The sequence below is a fragment of the Arachis hypogaea genome, chromosome 18, assembly GCF_003086295.3.
Source record: "Arachis hypogaea cultivar Tifrunner chromosome 18, arahy.Tifrunner.gnm2.J5K5, whole genome shotgun sequence".
NCBI classification, from domain to species: Eukaryota; Viridiplantae; Streptophyta; class Magnoliopsida; order Fabales; family Fabaceae; genus Arachis; species Arachis hypogaea.
In genome coordinates this window covers 121,308,609-121,336,244 of record NC_092053.1, presented here as the reverse complement: position 1 = coordinate 121,336,244, position 27,636 = coordinate 121,308,609, and the positions used below count along the sequence as shown (strand labels likewise).

At 31.4% G+C, this 27,636-nt stretch overlaps 1 protein-coding gene and 1 long non-coding RNA gene across 2 annotated transcripts; both read left to right on the top strand.

The window, feature by feature from the left end:
• Positions 1-8,230: 8,230 nt before the first annotated feature.
• Positions 8,231-8,823, top strand: LOC140181670 (uncharacterized). Its single transcript, XR_011876711.1, has 3 exons — positions 8,231-8,422; positions 8,516-8,597; positions 8,703-8,823. It is a non-coding gene; the product is annotated as an uncharacterized lncRNA (long non-coding RNA).
• A 7,296-nt stretch (positions 8,824-16,119) lies between these two features.
• On the top strand, positions 16,120-27,636 carry LOC112770385 (probable ADP-ribosylation factor GTPase-activating protein AGD11). The gene is made up of 8 exons (XM_072225023.1): positions 16,120-16,144; positions 16,754-16,838; positions 22,055-22,130; positions 22,497-22,660; positions 24,547-24,772; positions 24,863-24,979; positions 25,072-25,167; positions 27,349-27,636. The coding sequence occupies exons 1-8, from the start codon at positions 16,120-16,122 to the stop codon at positions 27,634-27,636; spliced, it is 1,077 nt and encodes a 358-aa protein (XP_072081124.1).

Here is a 27,636-nt window from a genome sequence, read left to right as displayed (position 1 = left end):
AAGGTCTTTAACTAAAAGTGCTAGGTGGGAGACATCCCATCATGGTATGATCTTCCTTTTCTATAGTTTTTTTTATTTATTTGCTTATCTTTGTTTCATTAGGTGTCTATGATAGTTTTCACTTATGCATATTTGGCTTAAAAAAAAGCATGTCACGCGTGCGCATGGCTGACGCGCACGCGTGAGACCCCCGAAAATGCACCATACGAAAATGGTGCTGGAACGACTCGCCCGCATGACCAAACCAAAAGTTATGCTGGAACCATGCGGGTGGGGTGCTAGGCACACAACCCAACCCGTGCGTGCGCGTCGCTGACGCGTACGCGTCATTTGCATTTTTTGCCTCCCACGAGTGAGCGTGGACGACGTGCATGCGTCGTATCTTCATGTTGCCATCCTAGGTACAAAAACCAGAGACTTACGCTGGAACTGTGCGAGTGGTGTGCGAAGAGCACAATTCACACCCATGGGTATGCGTCACCTTCTCTTTTCTACTTCCAACGCGTACGCGTGGACCTTCTTCTTTTGCACCACATGCGTACGCGTGAGTGACGTGTGTGCGTCGCATCCCCGCGCTGTTCTATTCCCCATTTCTCTCTTCTCTCTTCTTTCTTCACTTCTTTCCTACTTCTTCTTCTTTCTTTCTTCATTTCTTCTTCTTCTTCCCTCCTCCCATTTCTTTTCTCCCATTCTTACTTTCTTCTTCTCCCACTTTTCAAAATTTTACTTCTCATTTTTCTTATCTTTCTTCTTTTTTGCTTATTACATTTGTATACTTGCATTCATTGCATTTTAACTTTGTTATTTGTTTCCCTTTTCTTTTCTATATTTGTTGTTTTAATATTGGTGTTAAATTCTCTTATTCAACTGTTGAATATTTCTTGCATTATTTTGGTGCTTCATGACTTGTTTTATATTGTTGGGTGATATTATTTATAGGTCAATGCTAATCTTTTATAACACTTGTAATCCTTGTGCATTGATATGAACTTATGTTGTCCTTCAAGACCCACTGTCTCTCCCTCATTGTTGCAATTCTTGCACCATTGATATGCCCTTTGATTATATTATTTTCTCACTTACTTGTTGTAGCTACCATGTAGTGAGAATCCCACTTTTATTTGGCATTAGCCCTTCCTATATTTTATCTATTTTCATATCTTTGTTTGTGGGCTATTCTTATTCCTTTTTCTCTCCTTTTAGGTTAGCTACCCCGAAGAGAAAGGAAAAGCTTCTACATGGGGATACACGCAAGTTTTTCTGCATAAGCTTTTGAAGGAGCTCAGTAGTTGTAGCTCACTACCCTAATCCACCTTGCTCATCTTTGCATGCACTGAGGACGGTGCAATCTTAAGTGTGGGGAGGTCGAGGACCGACTTCCGTGGGTAACCACTTCCTTCTCCAACACCAATTCTTAATCTTTTTTGTTAGATTAGTTATTGCATTGCATGATAGATTACATGTGTAGTTAATTGCTTGCATTTATGTACTACTTGGTTGAAGTAATAATTTTTTCTCCAAGAAACTATTTTAGAGCATTTCACTAATTTGAACTTAAAAAATTTTGTTGAACTTGTTTGAAGAAATTTATTTTTAGAACATGGTTTTAGAACTCCAACACACAAACCCAGTAAGATTTTGAGCTTATTTGATTGGTTGCATCTTATCAACCAATATTTTGTTTTTTTTGTGTGTTGTTCTCTCCAAAATTGTGATCTTTGTCTTGCTTGATTCTATATTTCCATTGTTTGATGTATGCATGCACTTATGTGATTGAGGCCTTTGTTTCTCTATAGCTCACATACCCATATGGCCTTACCCCTGTTATTACCTTTTGCAAACTAATGTTGAGCCTATTTTATCCCATTTGTTCTCTATGTTAGCACATCATTAACTCTAAGTGGAAAACAATAAATGTCCTTAATTTGAATCCTTGGTTAGCTTAGACTAGTGAGAATGTTCATGATTTAAGTGTGGAGAAATTGGGTTTGGAATATTTGGATTGGGAATTGGGTATTGTATATTCTTGTGAAAATGTGAAAAAGATAGTTGAGCACATATTCTTACATTCAATACCTTAATCATATGAATTGAGAAAAATAAGAAAATAAAAAAATAAAAATAAAAAGAAGAAAATAAAAAGAGAAAAAGAGAACAATAAAAAAGGGACAAAATGCCCCGAAGTAAGTGGCGATAGCAATGCAATGAGTTGTATTCAAATTCAGGATGCATGAATATATGGAAAACATGGTTAATGGGTAGTTAGATTTTGTATTTTAATCACATGGAATGTCTTAGGTTAGGTGGAAAGTTTAGGTTAATCAAGGATTCAGATTTTAAGTCCACTTAACCAAATACATTCCTACCTTGACCCTAACCCATTACAACCCTTGAAAAGACCTCTTGATATGTGTATTCGTGCATTAAATTTATGTTGATTGGTAGAAGAAGAGCAAGTCTTAGAAAGTAAGATTACTAGAGAACCGAGAGAATCGACCCTTAAACACTCGATTGATTAGAGTGTATACACTTCCGGTGAGGGTTCGATGCTCGATTCTTTGTTCCCGGCTTTCACGAGCTTTCTTCTTGCAAGTCTATTTGTACTTCATTTCGAGATTTGAATTAGTGGAATTCAATTCATATTTGTTCTTGGAAGATTGATCTACTTTTAACTAAGTAGGTAGAAGCATTTAGCATGTAGTTGCATTCATATAGATAGGTCGCATTTCATAAATCCTACCATTCCTTTTCACTCTTTTAGTTCCCTTGAGCATAGCATGAGGACATGCTAATGTTTAAGTGTAGGAAGATTGATAAACAACTATTTTATGGTTTATTTTGTATTGAATTGAGTGGATTTTGTCAATTATTCTCACACTTATCCATATAAATTGCATGTTTTTAGGTTTCCTTCCTAATTTTGTGCTATGATTGAAAACATGCTTCTTTGGCCTTAAAATTGCTAATTTGTAATCTTCTCTTATTACCATTCGATGTCGTGATATGTGTGTTAAGTATTTTCAGGTTTTATAGGGCAAGAATGGCTTAGAGGATGGAAAGGAAGCATGCCAAAGTGGAACACAAGAAATTGAGGATTTGAGAAGCTGAAGTCGATGCGCACGCATAGACAACGCGTACGCGTGACTGGTGCAGCAGACAAATGACACGCACGCGTGGATGACGCGTACGCGTGGCCAGTTCAATATCCAGCGACACCTATGCATGACAAGCATCACGTGCCTTAGTTACGAGAAAACGCTGGGGGCGATTTCTGGATTGTTTTTTACCCAGATTCAAGCCCGAAAATTAGACTCTGGCTGCAGAGTGGAGCTAGAAGAAGGGATCATTCACTTTTCATTCATTCACATTTTTAGGTTTTAGATGTAGAATTCTAGAGAGAGAGGCTCTCTCCTTTCTCTAGGTTTAGGGTTTCTTCTTCCAATTCCTCCTTAGGTTTAGGTTTCAGTCTTATTTTAATTTAGTTTTCTCTTACTTTTATTTGTTCTATCACTATAGTTATCTACTTCTCTTATTGATTCCTTTATTTTGCTAATTTAGTTTATGAGTTCATTTGTTATTCTCAATTTTTATTAATTCAATTTATATTTTATGTTTCTTATTGTTCAATTGCTTTGTTATTGTTATTTCTTTGCTTTGGTTAGTCTTAGAATTTTCTATATCTTGTCAATTTTCTATATTTTTATTTTATGTCTTCCAAGTGTTTGATAAAATGTTTGGGTGGATTTTAATTTAGATTTTTATGTTCTTGACTTGGATTGATTAATTAGAGACTTTTGAGTTATCAAAATTCTTTTGTTGATTGGTGATTGAAAGTTGCTAGTTGGCTTGAGCCTCACTAAATCTAGTCTTTGATTAGGACTTGTTAACTTAAGTCGATTTTGCTCACTTGACTTTCCTTCATTTGTTAGAGGATAACTAAGTGAAAGCAATTTACATTTACCATCACAATTGACGATGATAATGAGGATAGGACTTCTAATTCTCTTTCCTTGCTAAGAGTTTTCTTAGTTATTAGTTTATTTTCTTGCCATTTTACTTTCTTGTTTCTTATTACAAAACTCAAAAATATACTTTTTCATAGCCATTAATAAACATACTTCCCTGCAATTCCTTGAGAGACGACCAGAGGTTTAAATACTTCGGTTAATTTTATTGGGTTTGCTTAAGTGACAAACAATTTAAACGTTGACCAAGGATAATTTGTTGGTTTAGAACTATACTTGCAACGCGATATTTTTGTGAAAATCTTTACCGACAATTTTGCTCCGTCACACTTCTCCTTATTGATCTCCCTCTTATAAAAAAAGATCTCAAATCCTATCAATCAATCATCAACACTTCAGAATTAAAGGATAAAAATTTTTACGTTGATGATTGTTAATGTATTGATTTTACTTATGTACCATAATTAAACGTTATTGACTCTTTAATATACTAATTGTTCGTGTCAAATTTAATTGTGAGACAATATTGAACACGTTTAATTTGAAACTTTTGAGACTGAAACAAAAAATTTAAAACTTTTTAAGACTAAAATAATATATTTAAAACGTTAAATATTAAAAGGTAAACTACCATTTCTACCCACGAAAGTTGAAAATGCTGACATATCTACCCATAAAAAAAATTACCATTTGTACCCATAAAAAATAGTTTTTACAAGCAAAATTATCCAAACCCTAAAAAGTTACATAAAATCCCTAAATTACCCTTATCTTCACCACCATACCACCTCCTTCACCCAATCACCTTTCTAACCCTAACCCTCTTCACCCAGCCACCACCCCCTTCTCCTTTCTAATCTCAAATCCCACCACCATCTCATTTCCTTTCTCACTACCATCACCACCACCACCACCACTATACCTCCATCATCATCTTCTTCAAATGCAGCAGCAGCAACAACAACAACAATAACAACAATAGAAAAAGCAGAGAAAAATGGTTCTTCCTCACTGAACAGGGTCGACGACGATGGTGGAAATGACACCCACCGGCGTCGTCGCCCTCTCCTCCTTCTCCGATCTCTTGCGCGCTCTCTCCCTTCTAGACCAGCGACAACGACAGCGACGGACTCAATCAATGGCGGCGACAGATGTGACGGAGCCGGCAGCAGCAGGGCGCAACGGCGGCGACAGCTCCCCCTTCCTTGGTTCTGGCTCGCATCTCCTCTTTGGGCTCCCTCAACAATGGCGACGATGATGCGATAGCAGCAGCGAGTCCCCACGTTGTCAGTGCGGTCTTGTTCCCCCTCCTCTTCTCTTCTTCTTCCTCGGGTGGGGGTGTGTGTGTAATGTCTCCGTGTGTGAGTTTTGGAGGGAAAGGGGGTGGTGGCTGGTGAAGGGGGTGGTGGTGGGATTTGAGATTAGAAAGGGAAAGAGGGGTGGTGGCTGGGTGAAGAGGGTTAGGGTTAGAAAGGTGATTGGGTGAAGGAGGTGGTGTGGTGGTGAAGATAAGGGATTTTGCAGGTAAGAGAGAGTGTGAGGGCAAAGAATCTAAATATGGTTTTGTTGTTGTTGATGATGGTGAAGCCCTTTTTCTGGGTTGAGAATTTGAAGAAGCAGAAGAGAAAGAGAAAAGCAAAACATAGAAGGAAAGCGAGAGAAAGAGGAAGGAGTTGGCAGAGTTGACGGATTATGACGGCGGCAACGAGCTCAGAAAATGGAAGGAGAGAGAGAGGATGGGTTAGTGGTGGTGGTGGCAGTGGTGGGGAAAAAATGAGAACATTGAGAGAGAGAGAGAGAGAGAGAGAGAGAGAGAGAGAGAGAGAGAGAGAGAGAGAGAGAGAGAGAGAGAGAGAGAGGGAGGAGATGATAGTGGTAGTGGTAGTGGTGGAGAGAAGGGTAATTTAGGAATTTTATTTAATTTTTTAGGGTTTGTATAATTTTGCTTGTAAAAACCATTTTTTATGAATACAAATGATAATTTTCTTTTTTTATGAGTAGATATGTCAGCGTTTTTAACTTTCGTGAGTAGAAATGGTAGTTTACTCAATATTAAATTAGAACTTAGTCCAAATATTAAGAACTAAAATAATACTTTATTCTAAATTAAAAAAAAAAAGAATGCATCTAAGATTAGATTTGGAAGACAGATAGGTTAAAAACATGGTCTTTTTAACAGAGAACATCTTCAACAATTTTAAACTAAAATGATTGAAATTGTTGGAAAGATAGATTTAAATATTTAACATTTTCAAATTTTTATATATTTTTAAAAATATTTTCAATAAAAACATTTTAAAAAGTGTATAACCAATCGTATGTTTAAAATTAGTTTTTCATTTTTTCTGGAAATGAAAAGGAAAACGACTAAATCAATGACTCTCTAATCTTTTTCTATGACTTAGTTGATAAGAAAGTCTCACTGGTGGATCAGTTGCTATGGGGCTTTTTTTTTTCTTAAATAAAAAATTCGATTATTTACGATCATACTACAGAAATTTACTAATATATATATTTAGTTGTATTTTTACAAGTTAAAAATACGAAAAAATCAAAATTACATAGTTTTTGTTGATACTAGTAACGAAAACAAGACAAAATAAATTGGTCATTTCGTGCAAACTGCCAGTAAAAATAAAATATATTTTTTTCACATTTTCCGTGAAGCTGGCAGAGAAAATAGAAGAAAAGGACAGAGAGGTTTTCTGGGTATTGCTAACTAAGCTCTTGCTACATTAATCTTACAAAATAATTATTTAATTAATAGCTCACAATAAGATATATCAACCGTTAAGAGCAATCCCATTTCAAATGTAATTGAATGTAACCCCATTTCTCAAAAAACTCTATCCTTATCATAAGCTCTCTTTTATTTTTGCTGGCAACTCCAATGAAAATGTGGGAGAAAAAATATTTTATTTTCACTTACAGTATGTGTGAAAATGACTAATCTGTTTTGTTTTATTTTTAATTTGCTGTCAGTGTCAGCAAAAATCATATAATTTCGATTTTTACAATTTTAACCTACAAAAATATAAATATATAATTGAATGTGTATATTGATATATTTTTGTAGTCTGATTTATTTGCATAAATAATGAAATTTTTTTATTTAAAGAAAAAAAAAGCTGCTATGGCATTCATGACAATTTTTTTATGGAATTTTTTTTAAAAAATAAAGATTTGTAATTAAACAAAATTATAATTAGTACAGTTACTCTCAATATCATGCTAATCTCCCATTTTTTATTTACGATCTCTGGTCTGCAGAGTCACTCCGGCACCGCTGCACTTCCTCGCTGTCCGGTCCGACGCCGCCCAGCCTCCCGCCGTTGCCGACCAGCCTCCCGCCGTTGCCGACCAAGCCTCCCGCCTACACCGCCTAGCTTTTCCTCGTCCGGTTTGCACTCCGTTGCAATGTGAGATAGCACCGCAGCAGTCCCGTGCATCCTCCTTCCCACTGCCCACCGCCGCCAGCTGTGTAAGCCCCATCGCAACCTCACCGTGTGTAGTGTCGTCGACATCCAGCGCCATACGTTGCTACATTTTCATACGTGCATAACCATCACATGCACGTAAATGGAGTCCAACTTGGATGAACCGTTTTGTGATGTCCCATCGTCATTCACCTACGACAATTCCTCTCATTTTACACTTAGTCACCAATGGATATTATGCAGATGTTCACTTCAATAGATATGTGGATGGTTAGTCTAATACTTATGTGGCTGGTTTGATTAAGTAGTTACTAGTAACATATGCTGGATATTCAATTCAATAGGTATGTTATGTTGATTCTTAATTGAATGGTTATTCCTTTTAATTCGGTTTACTCATATACAGTTAACAATGACTGGATGTATAATTCACTAGGTGTACGGATAGTTATCCTAATGTTAGGGTTTATGGGGTAATTTGGGGAGTGGAGTGTTTTTTTACTTTATTGGGCTAATTCTAGAACCCATTGTTCACATTATTCACAAAGATCATTATCTACCTAACAAAATCGATTTTTTTAACTTAGTTTTTTTTTTAAAAAAAAAAATGCTTGACATGGAAAGTGACCAAAGCAACTATTTTTGGAAAGCGACCAAATAAAGCAACTATTTTTAATGCCAAATGTGCCTCTTAAACTCTCATGGCACATGCTCTTTATTTGGTGAATGTATCTATTGTCAATATAACAATAACCTAACCCAAAAAAAAAAAATAATAAATAAAATAAAACAAAACAAAACCTAACCTTCAATGTGAGAATATGAAATTCCCACAACGAACTTCAATGTACATGATCAAGAATCTTGATCCATCTCGTTCTCTTGAACCTTTGATTTGTTGTCTCTATCACATACAATCCCATCAAATTTGGCTTTTCAAGTATCCCAATCTCTTTTAGATGCAATTATCTCAAACATTGTAAGGCTTCTTCTACCTTTAATGGTTGACAATCACCAATGGTATGTTATTTGATCCATCACCTACTTAATTAGATTTGTTTCCTTTTGTTTTAATATTACAATTTTGATTTAATTTGCCAAAATGCCACATAGATGAAGCTGCCATTAACTCCTCCGATCCTTCAATGCCAAAACTATATATAAGAGGAGAGATATAAATTATATTTTGATATGTGTAAGAATTTTGATTTGAATATCCATTCCAATTCTTTTTGTGCCTCATATTCAGCATCTCTCTGCAACGCCTTAAGAATTTTGTGTGTTCTATAATTTCATACAGATAAGTAGCGTTTGCATATGGCTGGTTACAATTTGTAGCACCACTTCTTCATTTGGGTTTCGAATATTATTGGAGGATAGAGAATGTCTACAGATTCTGAAAACTCTGATATAGATGTAACAGGTTAGGTTTTTATTTTATATTTTCAAACAAATATAATATCACATTTTCCCCCTTTTAATTTCCTAGGCCTTTTCCTAACAAGAATAGAATGACAGAAATTTTACACAACATAAAATAAGAACAATCACGTTAAAATGGGATATAACTTTCAGTTTGTTTCGTGTGTTTTGACCAGTTAATCAATTTACATTTTGAATTTTAAACATCTTTAATTTGGGCATCAAGCTTTATAACTATGATTTTTTTAGTGAGATTGAACAACTCCCAATTTTAAATATTATATCACAAATTCATGTATATTATACACTCTCACATACAACATTTAAGGCCATCACCAATTTTCGAACCTGATTGCAGTTGCACTACGAATTTAAGTTGGTCTTTTTATTACCAATTTAGTTAGTAGAATATTTATGTGTGTAGTATAATAATTGACTAGCCCATATTTTACTAAAATTGTATAACAAAAACTCTAATCAGTCAAGATAAAGTAAATAGTTAAGAATAAAAGATGCGCATGAATTAGTAATTTACTACCAAAAAAACCTTCTAATTTTGTTAACAATAAAAATACACTTAAACTATCTCAAAACACATCTTAACAATAAAAATACTCAACCATGAAGAAACAATAATGTGACAAAATATTTAGGTGGCATCTGTTAAACTAACATGAAACTATTATAACTCAATTCCAAATAGAAAAGTCCTATGTTGTCTAAAATATTAGTGTCTAATTTGTCTAAAAAAGTGAAAAAGATAATGATGGACTCCACCTTTTATTTTTGCATCAAATAGTTAAAAAATTAGGTACTATAGAAGACACTTTCTAAGTATACACATGGCAATATCCCTTCTCCCATGTCCTTCAGTGGTTGTTATTGACAACTTTGCCCTTTATTCACTACCTCTACTATGTATCGTCTTCCTTTTCTTTGCCTTCGCGTCTGTCTCTGCATTTTTTCCGCTTCTCTTTTCTTCCCATTAGCATTTACTTATACAAGATTCACTACCATTGATGAAGCTTCTACTTTGCATCACGTATGCATTTCTCTCCAATGTCGTGAGTATGTAAATCCACGGCCGCATGGTCTTTGCCACCATCGTGCCTCCCTCTCCCTCTCTCAGTTTGTCTCTATCTCCATTAATAAAACGGAAAAAGTAGATAAAGAATACGCAAAAATAATAAAATTATGAAAGAATAAGGAAAGAAAAAATAAAGAAATTTTATTGATTGGTGAGTGAAAATTGTATATAAACTATGAAGGTAAAATTAAATATATATAGAATATTGTCCTATGAAAAATAAAAATAAATAAAGATAAGATAAGGATAAATAAAGATAAGATAAAGATAAAATAATAATAAAGACTAAAATTATAACTGAATTTGTGTATTCTGTTGGGCTGAATTTATGGGCCGTAAGACTTCTTTATTGTTGTCATGGGCTAAGGTGGAAGAGTAGTTTAATATGTTTCCGCAAGCTGGAGGATGAAAGATGTCAAGAACACTAAGCTTATTCAAATTAAGATGGAAGGGTTGAGAAGACAAAGGCTTGGTAAAGATGTCAGCTAGTTATCCAGAAGAGGGAATGAGGAGAAGTTTCATCACTCCAGCTTGAGCTTTTTGTTGAACCAAGTGACAATCAACCTCTAAATGTTTGGTCCGTTCATGAAAAACCGGGTTAGCAGCAATATGAAGAACACTCTGATTATCACAATATAAAACTGGTGGGCGAATAGGAGAGATGCGTAAAAATTGTAACACATTTAGTATCCATTGAAGTTCACAAGTTGTGTTAACAAATGCACGATATTCTGCTTCAGTGGATGAGCGGGCAACGGTGGTTTGTTTCTTGGTCTTCTAAGAGACTAAAGAACTACCTAAGAAGAAACAATAACCTGTTAAAGATCGTCGAGTGTTAGGACATCCGACCCAATCAGAGTCACTGAAACCGAGAAGCTGAATTTCTAATTCTCTTGGAAAAAAAAGTCCTTTGCCGGGGCTAGTTTTTAGATATCGTAACACATGTTTGGCATCTTGAAGATGAGATTCAGTAGAAGATGCCATAAATTGACTTAATTGTTAAGTGGCATACATGATATCCGGTCAAGTAGTGGTGATATAGATAAGACGCCCAACTAAACGGCGATATACAAAAAGGTCAGATAGTAGGAGACTTTTGTCTTGATGTAGTCTTGTGGTACTATCCATTGGAATAGAGGTAGACTTAGCACCTAATAAACCAAAATCCTCCAAAAGATCAAGACAATACTTTCTCTGAGATAAGCAAATTTCCTTCGCTGATTGAGCAACCTCAATACCCAAAAAATATTTTAATGGGTCCAAGTCTTTAATTCGAAAATGTTAGTGCAAAATAGACTTAATGACAGCAATTTCAGAAATGGAATTACCAGTGAGAATGATGTCGTCAACATAGACTAGAAGATAGAAATTTGAGCACCAGTGAATTTAACAAATAGACTATAATCAGATAAGGTCTGCTGATATCCATGAGATAGCAAAAGATGAGAAAGTTTGTCATACCACATACGACTAGATTGTCGTAAACCATACAGTGACTTTAGTAGCTTGCAGCATTGATTCGGTTGAGAAGATGTAAATCTGAGTGGCAGAGTCATATAAACATCCTCAGAAATATCCCTCATAATTATATATATAAATAATTTTTTTATTATTAACAAAATAATGAGATATTTTAAATTTACTATATTTAATTATAAATAATTTTGTATATTTTAAATACTTTAAAATTTAAACATTCTTATAAATATTAAATATGATATTTTATATATAAATATATTTATTAAAAAATATTTTTTAAAATATTATTTTTATTTTTGTAAAAAAAAATTAGCAGGCCAGGCTGAATAACAGGCCAGGCTTAGTACTTTGAAAAAAGTCTATAACAGGCTGCAGGCTAGACTCAAGCCAATCAACTACATGATCGGCCAGGCCTGTTAAGAGTAAAGCCTGGCCTGGCCTAACCAGTTTCCACCCCAACCTACAGGGCAATCAATAAGATGCCAAGTTTTGTTCAGCTCAAGAGCATCCAGCTCATCTTTCATAGCACTACGCTAATTAGAATGTTGATTGGTATCCTTAAAAGACATTAGCTCTACGTCAGAATGTAGAGATAAAAGAAACTTTTATGTGAAGATGAAAGAGAAGAAAAAGACATGACTGAAGATAAAGAATACTTGCAGTTTGAGAGAGATTAATTTATAGAGATGAGAGAGGAATTGCACAAGTAATAAGAGAGATATGCTGGAGGTCGGTGAGGCCGTTCGGAATGACAAGGATTGGGTTGCTCAGGTGGTGAAGAAGGTGACGGGGGATGAGGAGGTGATGGTGGACTGGTGTCTAGTGCGGAAGGAGAGATGGGTGTGTGTGTTGAAAGAGATTCGGTAGTCCTGGGTTCAATTTGGTTAGGAAACGACAATGAGGAAGAAGGAGAGGTTGGTGGAGCAAATAAAGAATTAGATGGAGTTGGATCAATGGGTATAGGTGAGGGTTCAACTGGAAGACTAACAGAATCTTGTTTTTGAGAAGGTGTGTTTGGCAATGTTGGGCTGAGTGTATGAAATTGGACATTTTTTGTGGCTAAGGGTAAGATCATTTCATAAAAAATTACATTTCTAGAAATCTCAATTCTTTTTTCTTCTAAAGCATAAACAATATATCCTTTAAAACCATGTTGAAAGCCAATAAACACAACATTTTTGTCTCTTGGATCAAATTTTGATCTGTTTGCCATTAGGGTAGAAACAAAACATAAGCATCCAAAAACTTTAAGGTCATGATAATTTGGTGGATGATTGAATAAAATCTCAAATGGTGTTTTAAAATTAATTGCAGATGATGGAATTCTGTTAAGTAAATAAACAGCACGTTTAACAGCATAAGACCAAAAAGATGATGGTAAATTAGATTGAAACATAAGAGCACGAGCTATATTCAAAATATGTTGATGCTTATTCTACCCTTCCATTTTGTTGAGGAGTTTCAACACAACTACGTTGATGAATAATGTCCTTGGAAGCATAAAAATCATGTAAAACAAGTCTGGTCCATTATCAGAACGAATAGTTTTGACTTTAGAGTTGAATTGTGTTTCAACTAAAGTAATAAAATTTTTTACATGATTTTGCGCTTCTCCTTTTGATTTTAATAAAATAACCCATGTAAAGCGGCTAAAATCATCAATAATAGTAAAAAAATATTTATGATTATGAATAGAATTTTGTCGAAATGGAACTCAAATATCAAAATGTAATAAATCAAAACTTGCATTGGCTTTGTTAAAACATTGTGAAAAAGAAAGTTTCTTTTGCTTAGAAAGATGACAAATATCACAAACCTCATCATGATGCATAGAGATAAAAGGAAAATGTTCATGTAAATTATTAAGTCTTTGTCCAAAAAGATGTCCTAAATGAAAATGTCATATATTTGAAGATGTGATGGATGGGGATTGGTTAGAATTTATAGAATGTGTAATGGATTGATTTTTACCGAAATTGGGTTTTTGGAGATATAATCCCTCTCTCATTCTACCCAAATCAATCGTCCCCAAATTGTTGCTCTGTAAGGTGCAAGAAGAAGATGAAAAAAAGAGTTCACATATGAGTGCTGAAGTAATTTTTGAGACAGAGATAATATTAAAGTTGAAATGAGGTAAATAAAGAACATCACGAAGAATCAAGAATAGTGAAAATTGAACAACCCCTTTATAAGAAATAGTAATTTGAGAATCATTTGGTATATGAACAATGATAGGAGAAATTTGTGTGTAAGAAATAAACTAAGATAAATTTGATGCAATGTGATCTGTGGCACTAGAATCAATGATCCAAGTATTCAAGATTGAATCTCGATTTGAAGAATTGTTAACAATAGAAAAAGTATTGAAAGAACAAAGATAATGAGTAGTTGGACTTAACAACGAAAGATCCAAAAGAGGCTCTTGATGAAGTTGCTCGTATGTCATTTCTCCTTGACCTAGGACAGAGTAGGAAGGTTGATTATTCATAGTGGGAGGAGAGGTTGAAGAAATTTTAGGATCTGAATTGGTTGGTTTATCCATGGATGTCAGCAGAGCTCAAGAGGAGCTCTGATACTATAATAAAACGAAAAGAGTACATAAAGAATACGCAAAGATAATAAAATTATGAAAGAATAAAGAAAGAAAAGATGAAGAGATTTTATTGATTGGTGATTGATTGAAAATTGTAAACTATGAAGGTAAAACTAAATATATATAGAGCATTGTCCTATGAAAAATAAAAGCAAATAAAGATAAGATAAGGATAGATAAAGATAAGATAATAATAAAGACTAAAATTATAACTTAATTTGTGTATTCTGTTGGGCTGAATTTGTGGACTGTGAGACTTCTTTATTGTTGTCATGGGCTAAGGTGGAAGAGTGGTTTAATATTCATCTCCGTTTCTACCTCTTTTCTATACTTTCACCTGCGGTTGTCTTTATCTTGCTCTACTTCTTATGCTGTCATTGCCGTCATCTTCCTCCTCTACTTCTCTTCCCACTGCAGTCTCCCTCTTTTAGTTATTTATCTTTTTTTTCTTTAATTATTTATTAGAATTTGGATTATTATTTTTTAGCGTGATTTAATTTGTTTTATTGGATTGAATTTGTGAATGGTTAAGAATTGTTAGCAATGGTGATGGTTTGAAAATACCTTACACACTATATTTAGATTCATATTGGAATTAGGGATTATAATTTGAGAATTTTAAAAAAAAATTAATGTTAAAAATTTGAAGTTTACATAGGATTATAACTTAAAAATGAATTATAAAGTATCATTCAGTTTACTAAAAATTGTCTAAGTATTTTGTCATAGTTGTAAAATTTGGATTAGATCGATCGATTCAATTAAAAAAAAAAAACAGGTGAATTTATTTTAAATTAATCCAGTCCAAATTCTGGACTATTTAGGCTTTTGAATTGGACAAACTCCGTTAGACTTGGTGTCATATCTACCGTGCACTCATAAGCATTCGAATAGGATTGTTTATCTGATCTGTCGGGAGTAAAGTAGGGTAGGATAGGATGCGGATTTATATATATATATATATAATGAAATAAGTGGGTGTTGAATTCACAATTTCTCTCTTATAAAAACTTAGAATAATAAGTGTGACAAAATATTTATTTTTATTTTATTAAAAATTTGATTTTGTGTTATTTTTATTTTATTAAAAATTTGATTGTCATATTATTTGTAATTTTATGTTAGATTTTTTTAAAAATTTTATTGTTTTTAATTTTAATTTAAACTTAATTTTTATTTTTTATTTTATTAATATGTATGAAATTTAAAATAATTAAATTTTATATTTGTTTTAAAAAATTTAATTATTTTACGAATAGAGTCAAATAGGATAAAATTTAAAACTTTAGGATATGAGTAGGATTAAAATTGAGAGATTCTCAACTCACAAATATAATAGAATTGAGGTTTAAAAAAAATTTCAAACCCACAAATAAAATTAAAAGAGTCCAAATTCTATTATATCTTACCATTATCATTTCTATCCGTTGGTCCATAATATACTAATCTTTTGGATTTAAACTCAAAAAAATGTTGGTGACGGAAGTTGAACCATCTTTTTTATTACGATAGCGCTCTATATCACTCAACCAAGCTTGATTTTATGTTATTATGTACCAATAAAATTATATATTATATATATAAGAGTGATGATTAAATTTATAATTTAATTATCATTTAATAATAATATTATATTATAATTTTATAATAAAAAAATAATTTCACTTATTTTTAGTAATATATTAAAAATAAAATACTAAAATTAATTATGAAAAATTATGATATAATCAACAAATTTAATTATAAAAAAATTAAAATTTAGTTATAACTAAAGAAAATAATACCTTTAATGATTAGTAACTGGTTCGAGATGATGATCAGCCACATTAAAACTGAGATCACAATGGAAAATTTTCTGCCATGAACTGAGATCACAATGGAAAATTTTCTGCCATGAACGAAAACCTGACGAAACAATACCGCTTGGAGGTAGAAGCCTAGCAGAAGACCTAAGGGTCGTGAACTTTTTTTTTTTTTTTCGAAAAAGAAGCAATAACAGTATCTAGAGAAGAAGCATCGGCTAACTTTGTGCCAGCAGTCGCAACTATTCAAATACTAAAAAATTATTAAAAATTTTTAAATTACCCCTAATCTAACCTAACACTAAAAGAATGTCTTCCTTCCGAAACTGTGTTAATGGCGGTTGCTCTCTTGGTAAAAGGTTGTACAGAACCTCCCATCTTTGTTTGATAGCATCGGTTATTTGAACCCTCAATCGGTTCTCTGTCTCGTGTCTGCTTAAAAGAACAAAAACGGTTGTATGCCAACGGAAGCCTGCAAGCTAAGTAAAAGGAAAAATATGAGTGACTTGTGGTTATTTGTTATCGTTGAACGTAGAAGCATATCTTGATTTTACTTTTAGTGGACTCATCACTCATCAGTGCCAAACTTTCTTACATTGTTTTTGAAAAAAAAAAATAAAAATAAAAATAAACAAAAAACACGTTAAAAACTTGGCATAGAAATGGAGAAGGAGATTAGGAGAATATCATGTTAGTAGATTTTGATTTTTGTTTTGTTTGTTGGAAGGAGGGCTATAAGGCAACCGTTGAGTGCCTCTTTTTTTATGTGTATTATATATAAATTTTTTTTTAATATAATTGATTAATGACTTATTTTTAATGTATAGTCTAGGGTAATTGTTTATATATTATTTGGTATAAAATTCAACCTCAATTGTCTTCTTAAGATAAAGAAATTCTATTTCGAGTTGGCCCTTTACTTGTTTAGTTTCAATTGACATCATATTTCATTTTGCTCATTATACCAGGTCCAAAGGAGAGACTAATGAATCTGATGAATCGATCTGAAAACAAGTTTTGTGCTGATTGTGGAACTCCAGATCCGAAATGGGCGTAAGTAATGCCTTAATCTTTTATAAAAATTTAGTTTGTTTAGATTGTCCACTAGCCTAAAGAATTTAAATATGGAGAAAAGATGTGTGTGTTTTTTTTTAAATGGATGTTTTTGGTGTATATATAGGCATATGGACGTTTTTGGTGAATTAATCAAGTAAATACTAATAAATTAATAAAAAATAATAAACTTACATAATTAAAATGTTCCAGATAATTGATAACATGATTTTCAAGAGACGTATAATCACGTATCATTATAATATATTAATCTCACTCTCAACTTGTAAACTAATTCAAAACATTCCTAAATTTCAAATCCCACCACTCCTTTGTTACTCTCAAAGAAAACAATGAAAACAACCCTAGCTCCACCACCATCTTATACATCCGTGCTACCAACCCCAACGTTTATCATTAATGACTGTTATTCCTGGTGCGGGGCCTGCCTCTTGCGACGAGACACGGCAACACGCATATTGCGTGTGCGACACGTGGCGCAGCGCTGTTAACACGCAGTTTGCGTGCTGCACAGATGTTGGACACGTGGCTGGACGAAGATTACACGTAGCCTGCGTTCTGAGTGGATGTTGACACGTGGCATTTGCGTCTTTGGTGGACACGTCCACACGTTACCTGCGGCTGCATTTGTTTATTGTCTTTCAAATATATAGATACAAAAACAAATACACAAAGAGACATACACAAAGATACACAAATTTTTTATTGTGTTTGGTGATATTGGACAAGACACACCAGAATAAACTAAATATTAATTTTACCCCTACATTATCACCAATGGAATAAGAACAAGAGTAAATTACTAAGGATAAAAGAGTAAAAATTTGTGTCTTATCAATGTGTCTCCGTGTCTCATCTTTTTTGAAGGACACCAAATACATGTATTTTATGTATGTTTGTGTGTCACCGTGTCCTTCAAAAATCCGTGTCTCAGCAAACAAACGATGGACATGTACCCCATGTCTATGTATTAGTGTCTGTGTCCCATCAAACAAATACAGGATGCGTGTTGAGCAACACATTACCTGCATGTTGGACTCCTTTTCTGATAGACTCCTTTTCTGATAGATCTACAATTTTGTAAAACACTCCAAACATCTATATTAAAATAAAACACCACTCTTTTTTCCATATGTAAAATAATTTCTATGTCCAACACTCATGTCATTTAAATAATATTATATAAAATCTGAAATAAAAATATTTTATGAATTCCTTTAGGTAAAAGTATTTTTTTCTTTTACACTCAACCTTCACAGTGATCACCATTACCCTTTATGCTTTCGGTCATAGGCCCAACCATAATTAACATGTACAACTAATTAGAACGATTTCAGCTTCCAAAAGCCAAAGAATAATAACATTCACATACCCGAAAGTTCAAACTTTTAATTCAAATAAGCTAACACGAGTTTTCACATTTTCCCCCCACATTATTTCCACCAATATAACATACCCCATTTTTGAAAACAAAAAATAGAAATCTAAATTGAAACCTATCCATATTGGACGATGGCAATGTCTTGGGCCTTGCATACGACATGTCTACCAGCACGAGATTCAGTGATTGTTAACATGACGCAACTCGTCGGTGAGCTGGAAAAGCGAGTCGAGGCGGCGAGTCCATTGGAGAGAGAGAGAGAGAGATTGGAGGTGTAGGATAGCCATGAAATTGAAATCTCTTGTATGTTTATAGTTTGTTGACGATACTATACTGATTACATTTAACAGTGGGGCTCTTAAATGTAATCTCACACTATTAAAAATATTACTGATGACTAATTGATAGTTATAAATTATAAAATTTTTTAGTCCCTAACACTTCTCTTATAAAAATGTCATTCGAGGGTATGAATTAGTCTGAAGATCAGTTATGGTAAGTCGATAGTCATTGATTTGAATTGGAGAGCAGAAGAGATTAAATTGGCACATAACATGTTAGGATGTATGTTAGTTAATTTACCGATACGTTATCTGAGAATTCTATTGGATGCAAATCTAAAGAGGGTGGAAACATGAGATTCGGTAATAAAAAAGGTGGAGAAGGGGCTAAACTCTAAAGGCTTGGAAAGGGAGGTACTTGTTACTTGTCAATTAGTGTTGATTAAATCAGTTTTTAACAATTTGCCAATATATTACTTAAGTATTTTTAAGATTCCAAAAGCATTGACAGCAAAGTTTGTGGAAGAGGTGTTAGAATATAAATAGGATCAATTAGATCAGTTAATATTAATTATTTAGTATATTTAAATATTTATTATAGGATCGATATTACGTTTTTATTATTTCGATTCTGTTAGTATCTATAAATATTTTTTTATATTGTGTCATTACATATAACTTGAATACAATTTAATAATACATAAATCCTTTCTTTAGTTTAGTCTCTTATTTCTAACAAAAGAAATATCAACTGTGAGGTGGTCTATTATACAAAGACTAAAAAATTTAGGATATTTAGGAGCGAGGAATGTAACGCTGAAGAACAGAGTCTCTTGTTTAAGTAATAGTAGAGGTTTAATAAAGAGAAATGTCTATTGTGAAAGAAAATAGTATTTATGTAATGGCTTGGATGGAAGTAGGCCTATTGAAAATCAATTGATAAGAAAAGAATGGGGAAGTGTGGGCGGATATTGGTGGCTTAAAGCATAAGAAACCGAATATGTTTGGATTATATAAGAAGGGATTAGAGATTCAGGTTGGTGATGGGACAAAAATTAAATTTTGGCACGATTTGTAGATGAAGTTGGAAGATTAAAAGAGAAATATCCAAGACTATAAAGCGGCCCTAGACGGTAAGTGTGTTATTTGTGATTGCAGTGTTTGGATGATTTGTCGTAGAGATGAAGTTTGTAATGGAGACGACCTCTAAGAAAATAGGTGAGAAGAAGATTTAGGATAAGTTAGGATTGACTTTTGAAAAAAGTATTTATTTTTTTATTTTTATAAAAAAGATATTTTTTTAATCGATAAAAATTATTTTATATTTAGATAGATTTTTTAAAAGAGTTTTTAAGTATTAAAAATGTCTTTTGTTTTTATTTTTTTTTAAAGTAAGATATTTCTAGTTTTTTTTTAAAAAATAATTTATATAAAAGTATTTTTTTAAAAAAATATGTATTTAAATATATTTTAAATTGAATAAAAATACTTTATTAAAAAAAATATTTTTTTTACTAAAAAAGCCAATCCAAACTAACACTTAGACGAAATGCTTGCGGAGTTAGCAAAGGAGGGGATAAGGCACCAAGAAGAGGCTCTCTTGTTTGGAGGCATGATTAAAAAAAAAAGTACTTTCTGTTCAAATATTTTTTGCATGTTATGTATAGGAACAAGGAATTATGAGTCGAACCTAATTTGTTTAACTTTACAAGAAAAGTTGTGGAAGAGGTTAGTTCCTCTGCGTGTTGAGCTTTTTGTGTGGTTCATGGTGTTAGAAAAATTGAATCAATGGATGTGATAAATCGTAGATTGTAGAGGGAGTATATTAAATCAATGGAGGGTGTGTTGGGTGTGTGCCAGTGATGCAAAAACTTGTTTTGAATTATGGATGTAAAAGAATCTAAGAAGAGATGACAAAGAAGTGTGGATGACATTATTCTTTGCCATTATATGGTATATTTGGAAGGTGATAAATAATAAGATTTTTAGAGGAGAAAACATAAACGTTGTTTCATTGAAAAATAAGGTTATCAATTGTGCTGCAATATGGACTAAACAAAAGATTAATCATCAACTTAGTTCCTAAAAAATAGGCTATTTTTTAAATTAATCTTTAAAAAATTTTATCAATTAAATTAATCTTTTAAAGATTATAAATTAATCATGTTTGTACTATTATCGCTCTATAAACAATTTTTATTAACGATTGATGATGTAAAATATTTAATTAATAGCATACATAATATCTGACATATTTAATTAGATATTAATAAAAAATGTAAAAAATCTACTAATTTAATTTTTTTTCTAATTATATAAATCTTAATCCCAAGCTATATGTTGGTTCCTGTTATGTAGTTAGACTTCGCCTCACATCCTTGTTATTGGGAGTTTGTGAGTTTGGAAGATATTAAAAAAAAATAGTAATTTAGCTATACATTTTAGAAAAATTTTAATAAATTTTAAATTTAATAATTGAATATTTTGTTAAATAGAATTCATATGTTTTTGTTATAACATTAGTTTAGTTATTTTGTAGTTAATTTTATTAATGTTTAAAAGTTTTTTGGTTTGAAATGATTATTTACTCAATTAGTTTTGCTAGATAGACAATGACTTTTGTAAACAATGTGAACAATAGACTTTAGAATTGACCCAATAAAGTAAAAAAACATTCCACCTCAAATTATCTCTTAAACCTTAATATTAGGATAACCATCTGCACACCTAATGAATCGAACATCCAGTCATTGTTAACTGTGTATAAGTAAATCGAATCAAAAGAAATAACCATTTAATTAAAAATAATGAACATAATCATTTGCATACCTATTGAATTGAACATCCGACATATCCATTATTCACATTGTTTAGTGTTCTCATTGTCTACCTATACTTTTCCTTACTCAAAATATTTCATTCATTTGGGAGGGAAAGAAAAGTGCCGCTGGTGTGTGGTAAACGGTAACCAACCATTTTGATAATATTTAGGGAGCAAAGATTACTGTTTTCTAGTTAATAAATAACAAAATTTGATTGATAACTCTTTTAGAATATGAAAAACAAAAATCTCAAAAACAAAAAAATAGCTATTAGGTACTTTTATACATATATATAGAACGACTTATTTGTGGCTAACTTTTAGTATTTGTCCAGCACAGTTAACCAATCTACCTAACCATAGTTTAACTCTAGCAAGTCATCAAACCAACTTGCCATAACAAGCAACTAGCACAATCAACCAAATTGTAATTTCTTCTTAGATTTTAGGGATAATCACGTTGCTCTATACACACACTATACTAAGGTTTTTTTTCTCCTATAGTATCTCCTAATTCAGTAAATTAAGAACTAATTTATTATGAATTAAAATTTTATTTAAAAATTATTAACTAACTAATGAATTATCCGCAACTTTTTAATTGAATATGAAAAGACTATGTCATTTGAGTTATAACTCATTGACAACTAATTGTCTAATTAACAATTACTAACGCATAACTTTTTTATTGATTGCATCTTTTGAATTTCAGATCTACAAGTCTTGGAGTATTTATTTGCATCAAGTGTTCTGGCGTTCATCGAAGCTTAGGAGTCCACATAACAAAGGTGTCCTTTTTAACATAGTTTGTTGATTCTAATTAGTTTTCTTTATTTCCTTTTTATTAGTATCTTCTATTTTTAATCTTATTGCTTCTTAGAAAAAAAAAGTAAAAAAAAAAAAGCCTGAATATTGCATAACACATTATTGTTCCAAGATTGTAAGAAATAACAAATTTGCTAATATTCAATACAAGAAAAAAAAAATATTCAAAATTCTTAAAAACAAAAAATCTAAAACTCAATTGGATAAAACATCCAAAATTTAAACTCAATAAAAGCTTATTTTTAGTGGACTTCATATTAAACTTATTTGATAACTTACTATAATATTAACTAAAATTAATTGTAACATTTTCTTGAAACAAATATTAGGTTCTATCGTTGAAGCTCGATGATTGGACAGATGAAGAAGTTGATACATTGCTCAATTTTGGTGGAAACACAACACTAAACAAGAAGTATGAAGCTTGCCTCCCACCTAACATTAAAAAACCGGACCCAAATTCATCAATTGAGGAACGCTCTGATTTTATAAGGTATCTTTAGAATGGAGAAAACGTAACAATTTACATAACTGTTTATGTATGAACGATCGGAATCATGCCATTATCATTAGGGTTAAGTACGATTTTGGTCTTTAATATAAAGGTCGAAAATTTATTTTATCTCTGGCCTTTTTTCCGCTACAAAATAGTCCCAAAGATTTAACTTAGTTTTAAAATCGTCCTTCGGACGAAAATTACCCCTCCCTTCCCTCTTCTTCCTCAACATTAACCCAAAGCAGAAGCAGAAGCGCAAACACAGAAACAGAAACAAGCAAAAGCAAAAACCAAAAGCAAAATAATAACAATCAAACAACAACAACAATAACAATAAAATCTTTTAACAACAAAAACAGAACCAAAAGCAGAAACAAAAATAGAAGCAGGCAGAAACAGAAGCAACCAAAAGCATCAACATAACAATGGAATAAAAGGAATAAACAGAAGGACATCATCAACAACAACAACAATAAAATTCTTTAAATCTGAAAAATTAAAGAAAAAAAGGAATAAAAAATTGAAACAGAGGGGAAGGGTTGTGGCAGTGGTGGGGGAAGAGGGGCTGCGACGGTGAACGGCGATGCGGTGTTGGTGGGCTATAAATCGCCACAAGGAGAACGCTGTGGTGGTCGGCGGCACTGTGGAGGGCTTCATTCCTCTCTTCTTTTTCTCTCTCTCCCTCTACACTCTCCTCTCTTGCCGTTAGTGTATGTGTTGAGGAAGAAAGGAGCAGCGCGCGGCGGCGGCGTGAAACAGCGACCTTTCCCCTTCCCCCTCTTCCCCCTTCCCCCTTCTCCCTCTTCCCTAGAAACAACACCCCTCATTCTCTTTCTCCCCTTTCATCCCTTTCTTTCTTTTTTTTTCTTTTTATTTTATTTTATAATTTTTTTAATTAGGGAGTAATTTGGTAATAAAAATAAAAAATTTGGTAAAAAGGACAATTTTAAAACAAATTGAAACTTTCGGGACCATTTTGTAACAAAAAAAAGGCCGGAGACAAAACAAATTTTTTACCTCTACATTAGGGACCAAAATCGTACTTAACCCTTATCATTATTAGATATATAATTATTCACGTGTCTCTTCTGTTTAGAATTGATACTCAAATTTTTTCTTGATAAAAAATTTATTCTTTAAACTGGTCATTGAAAAATTTGTTAATTATATTAGTCCTTAAAAGATACCATTATAGTCAAATCAATTATTCCATCCGTTAAGTGATGACATATCACATTAAAAACCACGTGGTATGACTACATAGTAAGTTAATGACACATGCACAAAAAACTTGGTTGACATGTTCATGGTTACAATTTGTTGATCAATCATTTTGTGATATATGGCATTAACTTGCCATATTGGCATGCCGAGGTGGAGTTAGAAATTTTTTTGGGAGAGGCAACATGAAAGATATAAATTAAGAAGAGAAAAAAATTAAAAGTTAAAAGGAGGCCAAACTAAAAATTAAGAACTTATACATACAAATTATTAATTTTAGGAGGTCATTGTCCTATTCCTTCTAATGTGGTTCAGCCACTGTCGACATGCTCCGTGATACATCATTGTTTAATTTATTGAAGGATCAGTTTGACTTATAATTATATCTTTCAGTGATTAATATAATTAATAAAATCTTTCGAAAAAATTTGAAGAATGAATTATCTTTTAAGAAGGAATATGATGAGTATTAATTCCTACTTAATTACCTAAATTTTTAGAGTTCGATTCTTTTAGCATAAAGTAAAGTAAAATAGACCTATACTATACATAATTCATGCTTCAAATTAAAACGAGAATTTTAGATAAAGAATGTGATAGATATATAGTCATTAGTATACTTGTACTAGCAATTAGATTTTGTTCAATTTTTGACATGTTAGGCGAAAGTATGAGTTGTTGCAATTTACGGGTGGTGACAACAAATCACAACCTTGTCAAGCAAGTAATTCATCACCGGTTCAAAGTGATTCTCCTTCATTCAGTGATTCTCCGATGGACAAGAAGCAACACGAAAAACATAAACATCGAATTGGGAATGCATTGCGACATAATTGGGGAAAGAAAGATCACGAGAATAAAACTCCAAAGAAAACCAACTCATCATTGGTAAAGTTTATATTCTTAAACCTCTTTAATTGGTTTTAATTCAACTTAATCATGTGGTTTCTTAGCTTCTTTATTGTTATATATATATAGGCAGGTATGGTTGAATTTGTTGGATTAATTAAGGTTAATGTGGTAAAAGGCACTAACTTGGTTGTTCGAGATGTAGTGTCTAGTGACCCTTATGTTGTCCTTTCTTTGGGTGACCAAGTAAGCATTTTTTTTTTATCTTAAAAACAAATGGAATTTGCTTCTAACAAAGAGTTATTATATTTTAACACTTTCAATATTTATTCTTGTAGTCAGTAAAAACACGTGTCATAAAGAAGAGTTTGAATCCAGTGTGGAATGAAAGCCTAATGTTGTCAATTCCAGAAAATATTCCTCCCCTTAAAGTGGTAAGTTCAAAAGGAGAAAATATTTAATTTGGACCTAAAGACTAAAGTTATATTTAAGTTTTAATTTAATTCTTAAAGTTTTAATTGTCTTAATTTAATTTTTTAAATTTTTAAATTTTAATCATGTTAATTTTTATGGTAGTTTTTATCACAAAATTAATTAAAAAATTTAAGAATTAAATTAAAATAATTAAAATTTTAAAGATTAAATTAAAATTTAAGTGTAACTTGGAGGATTAAACCGAATATTTTTTCGTTCAAATGTTTTCCTACTTATGGCACCATAATCAATATATATATATATATATATATATATATATATATATATATATATATATATATATTCTTTGAACAAAATAACCAATTACAAAAATATAATTAATTTTTTTTATAATAGTATAATCAAAGTATAATAAATACCAAAAAAATCAACCGCTATGATATTTGTTATACTCTCATTTGTATTTTGACTACAGATATAAATTTAGTTTAATTATATTATTTATGAAATTTAATTATAATTGTGAATCAAATTTAATTTTATTACTTATAAAGTTTAATAGTATGAATATGTGGTCATTTTTTTAATATATAAATGAATGGTAGAAGATTATTAGAATTTGTTATTTTTAGTTATCAATTAGCTATTAATATTTAGGGTAAAATATATTTTTTGTTTCTAAAATTTGAGAAAAGTTTTAAAAATATCTCTAACTTTTATTTTTTCAATTTTATCCTAAAAGTTTTCGATTTGCATCAAATATACACATGACGACTAATTTTTCAAAAAATTTAAGACCGATTCAACAACAATTTTATAAGAACAACTCCTCAACACAAGCAAATCAAGAATAATTTTCATGCATTATTGTTAGATTGATCTTAAATTTTTTGAAAATTTAGCCGTCGAGAATATATTTGATACAAATCGAAAATTTTTAGGACAAAATTAAAACAAAATAAAATTTAGGAATATTTTTGAAATTTTTGCCAAACTTCAAAAACAAAAAATTATACTTTACAATAATATTTAAAAATATAAATTAAAATATATTATTAAATTATTAAATTAAAAAAATAAATTGATACATAAAAATAATGAACAAAAATAATTCTCATAGGTGACCATGTATTATTGGTATCTACTATACAATACGATTGATTTATCTTAAGATATTTTTTACTACATAACTCATGATGCACAGAATATTTGAGCACATTGGTACAACTATTTTCGTAGTTTCATTAATGAAATACAATACATTAACATTATTTACACATTAAACATTTCTGGTTTGTATTTAAATTATTTTTAATTAACAAAACAAAAAAGCATGTGTTGGTTTTTAAAACAATATGAATGTCAAAATAATATTTACTATAAAAGAATGTAGACGTGGCCAGATTGAATTAAATAACTACAAGCCAACAAAATTTCAAGTGAAATTGAACTGTCTTTATTATTAGACTTGTATATGTGATGTACTTCAAGTTTACTATATTTAAAATTAGACATCACTCATACAATATGTTAAATTTTAAAATATTCGAGGGATTCAAGTTAAAATATTTCTTTTAAAAGTTTTCAATATGGAAATGCATAATAATTATTTAGATAAAGTAAAGTAGTTTTAGTTTCTAACATTTAAAACTGTTTATTTTTATTCAAAAATGTCATTTCTGATCTTTTTATTTTAATTATTTAGTAAAAATTAATTATTTTTCTTCTAAAATTATTCATTTCTTATATTATCATCTTCTTCTAGACAGGGACAACAATTTTAATTGTGGTAGCCGTAATAATAGTTATAATAATTTGATAGTAAAAGTGACAGAATAATAAACGAAAAATATATAATAACAGAAAAAAGATATTTAAAAAAATTAATTAAAGGATAAAAATATAACGAAATAAAACGTTATAAATGAAATTAGGACTTAATCCATTCAATAAGAATTTGAAAATGTAAATATCATAGAATAGGCAAGAAATAAAATTAATTCTTCTTTTTTGAAAATAATATGTGACCATAATAAGTTTTTTTTCCTCAATTCTTTGAGAACAAAAACATAATTATAATTAAACAATAACATTGTACAGATCTTGGTAATTAGTATAACTATTTAAATATTTATTTATTATTGCTCTGATTGATAGAAAAAGGTAAATATTCCCTGCAGTGTGTATATGATAAGGACAAATTTTCAAACGATGATTTTATGGGTGAGGCTGAAATAGACATTGAACCTCTAGTGATAGCTACAAAAGAATATGAGGAGTCTAAAAGCTATGAGCATATGCAACAACATGGGGGATGTGGTTCAACCACAGAAAACACTTCCATTTGTGAAGATGATGCTAATGCCAATCACAAAGGAGAGATGAAACAACATTTCTCAATTAGGTTACAAAATGTTGAGAGTGGTGTGTTAGAGATTGAGATTGAATGTGTTCCTCTTACTCAATAA

Bases quoted from the DNA above. Each gene is read 5' to 3' on its own strand.
- LOC112770385 (XM_072225023.1), top strand. From the start codon at position 16,120: ATGGCGGTTGCTCTCTTGGTAAAAG. The intron at 16,839-22,054 runs GTAAGTAATGCC...TTTGAATTTCAG, and splicing joins ACTCCAGATCCGAAATGGGC to ATCTACAAGTCTTGGAGTAT. The intron at 22,661-24,546 runs GTATCTTTAGAA...TTGACATGTTAG, and splicing joins GAACGCTCTGATTTTATAAG to GCGAAAGTATGAGTTGTTGC.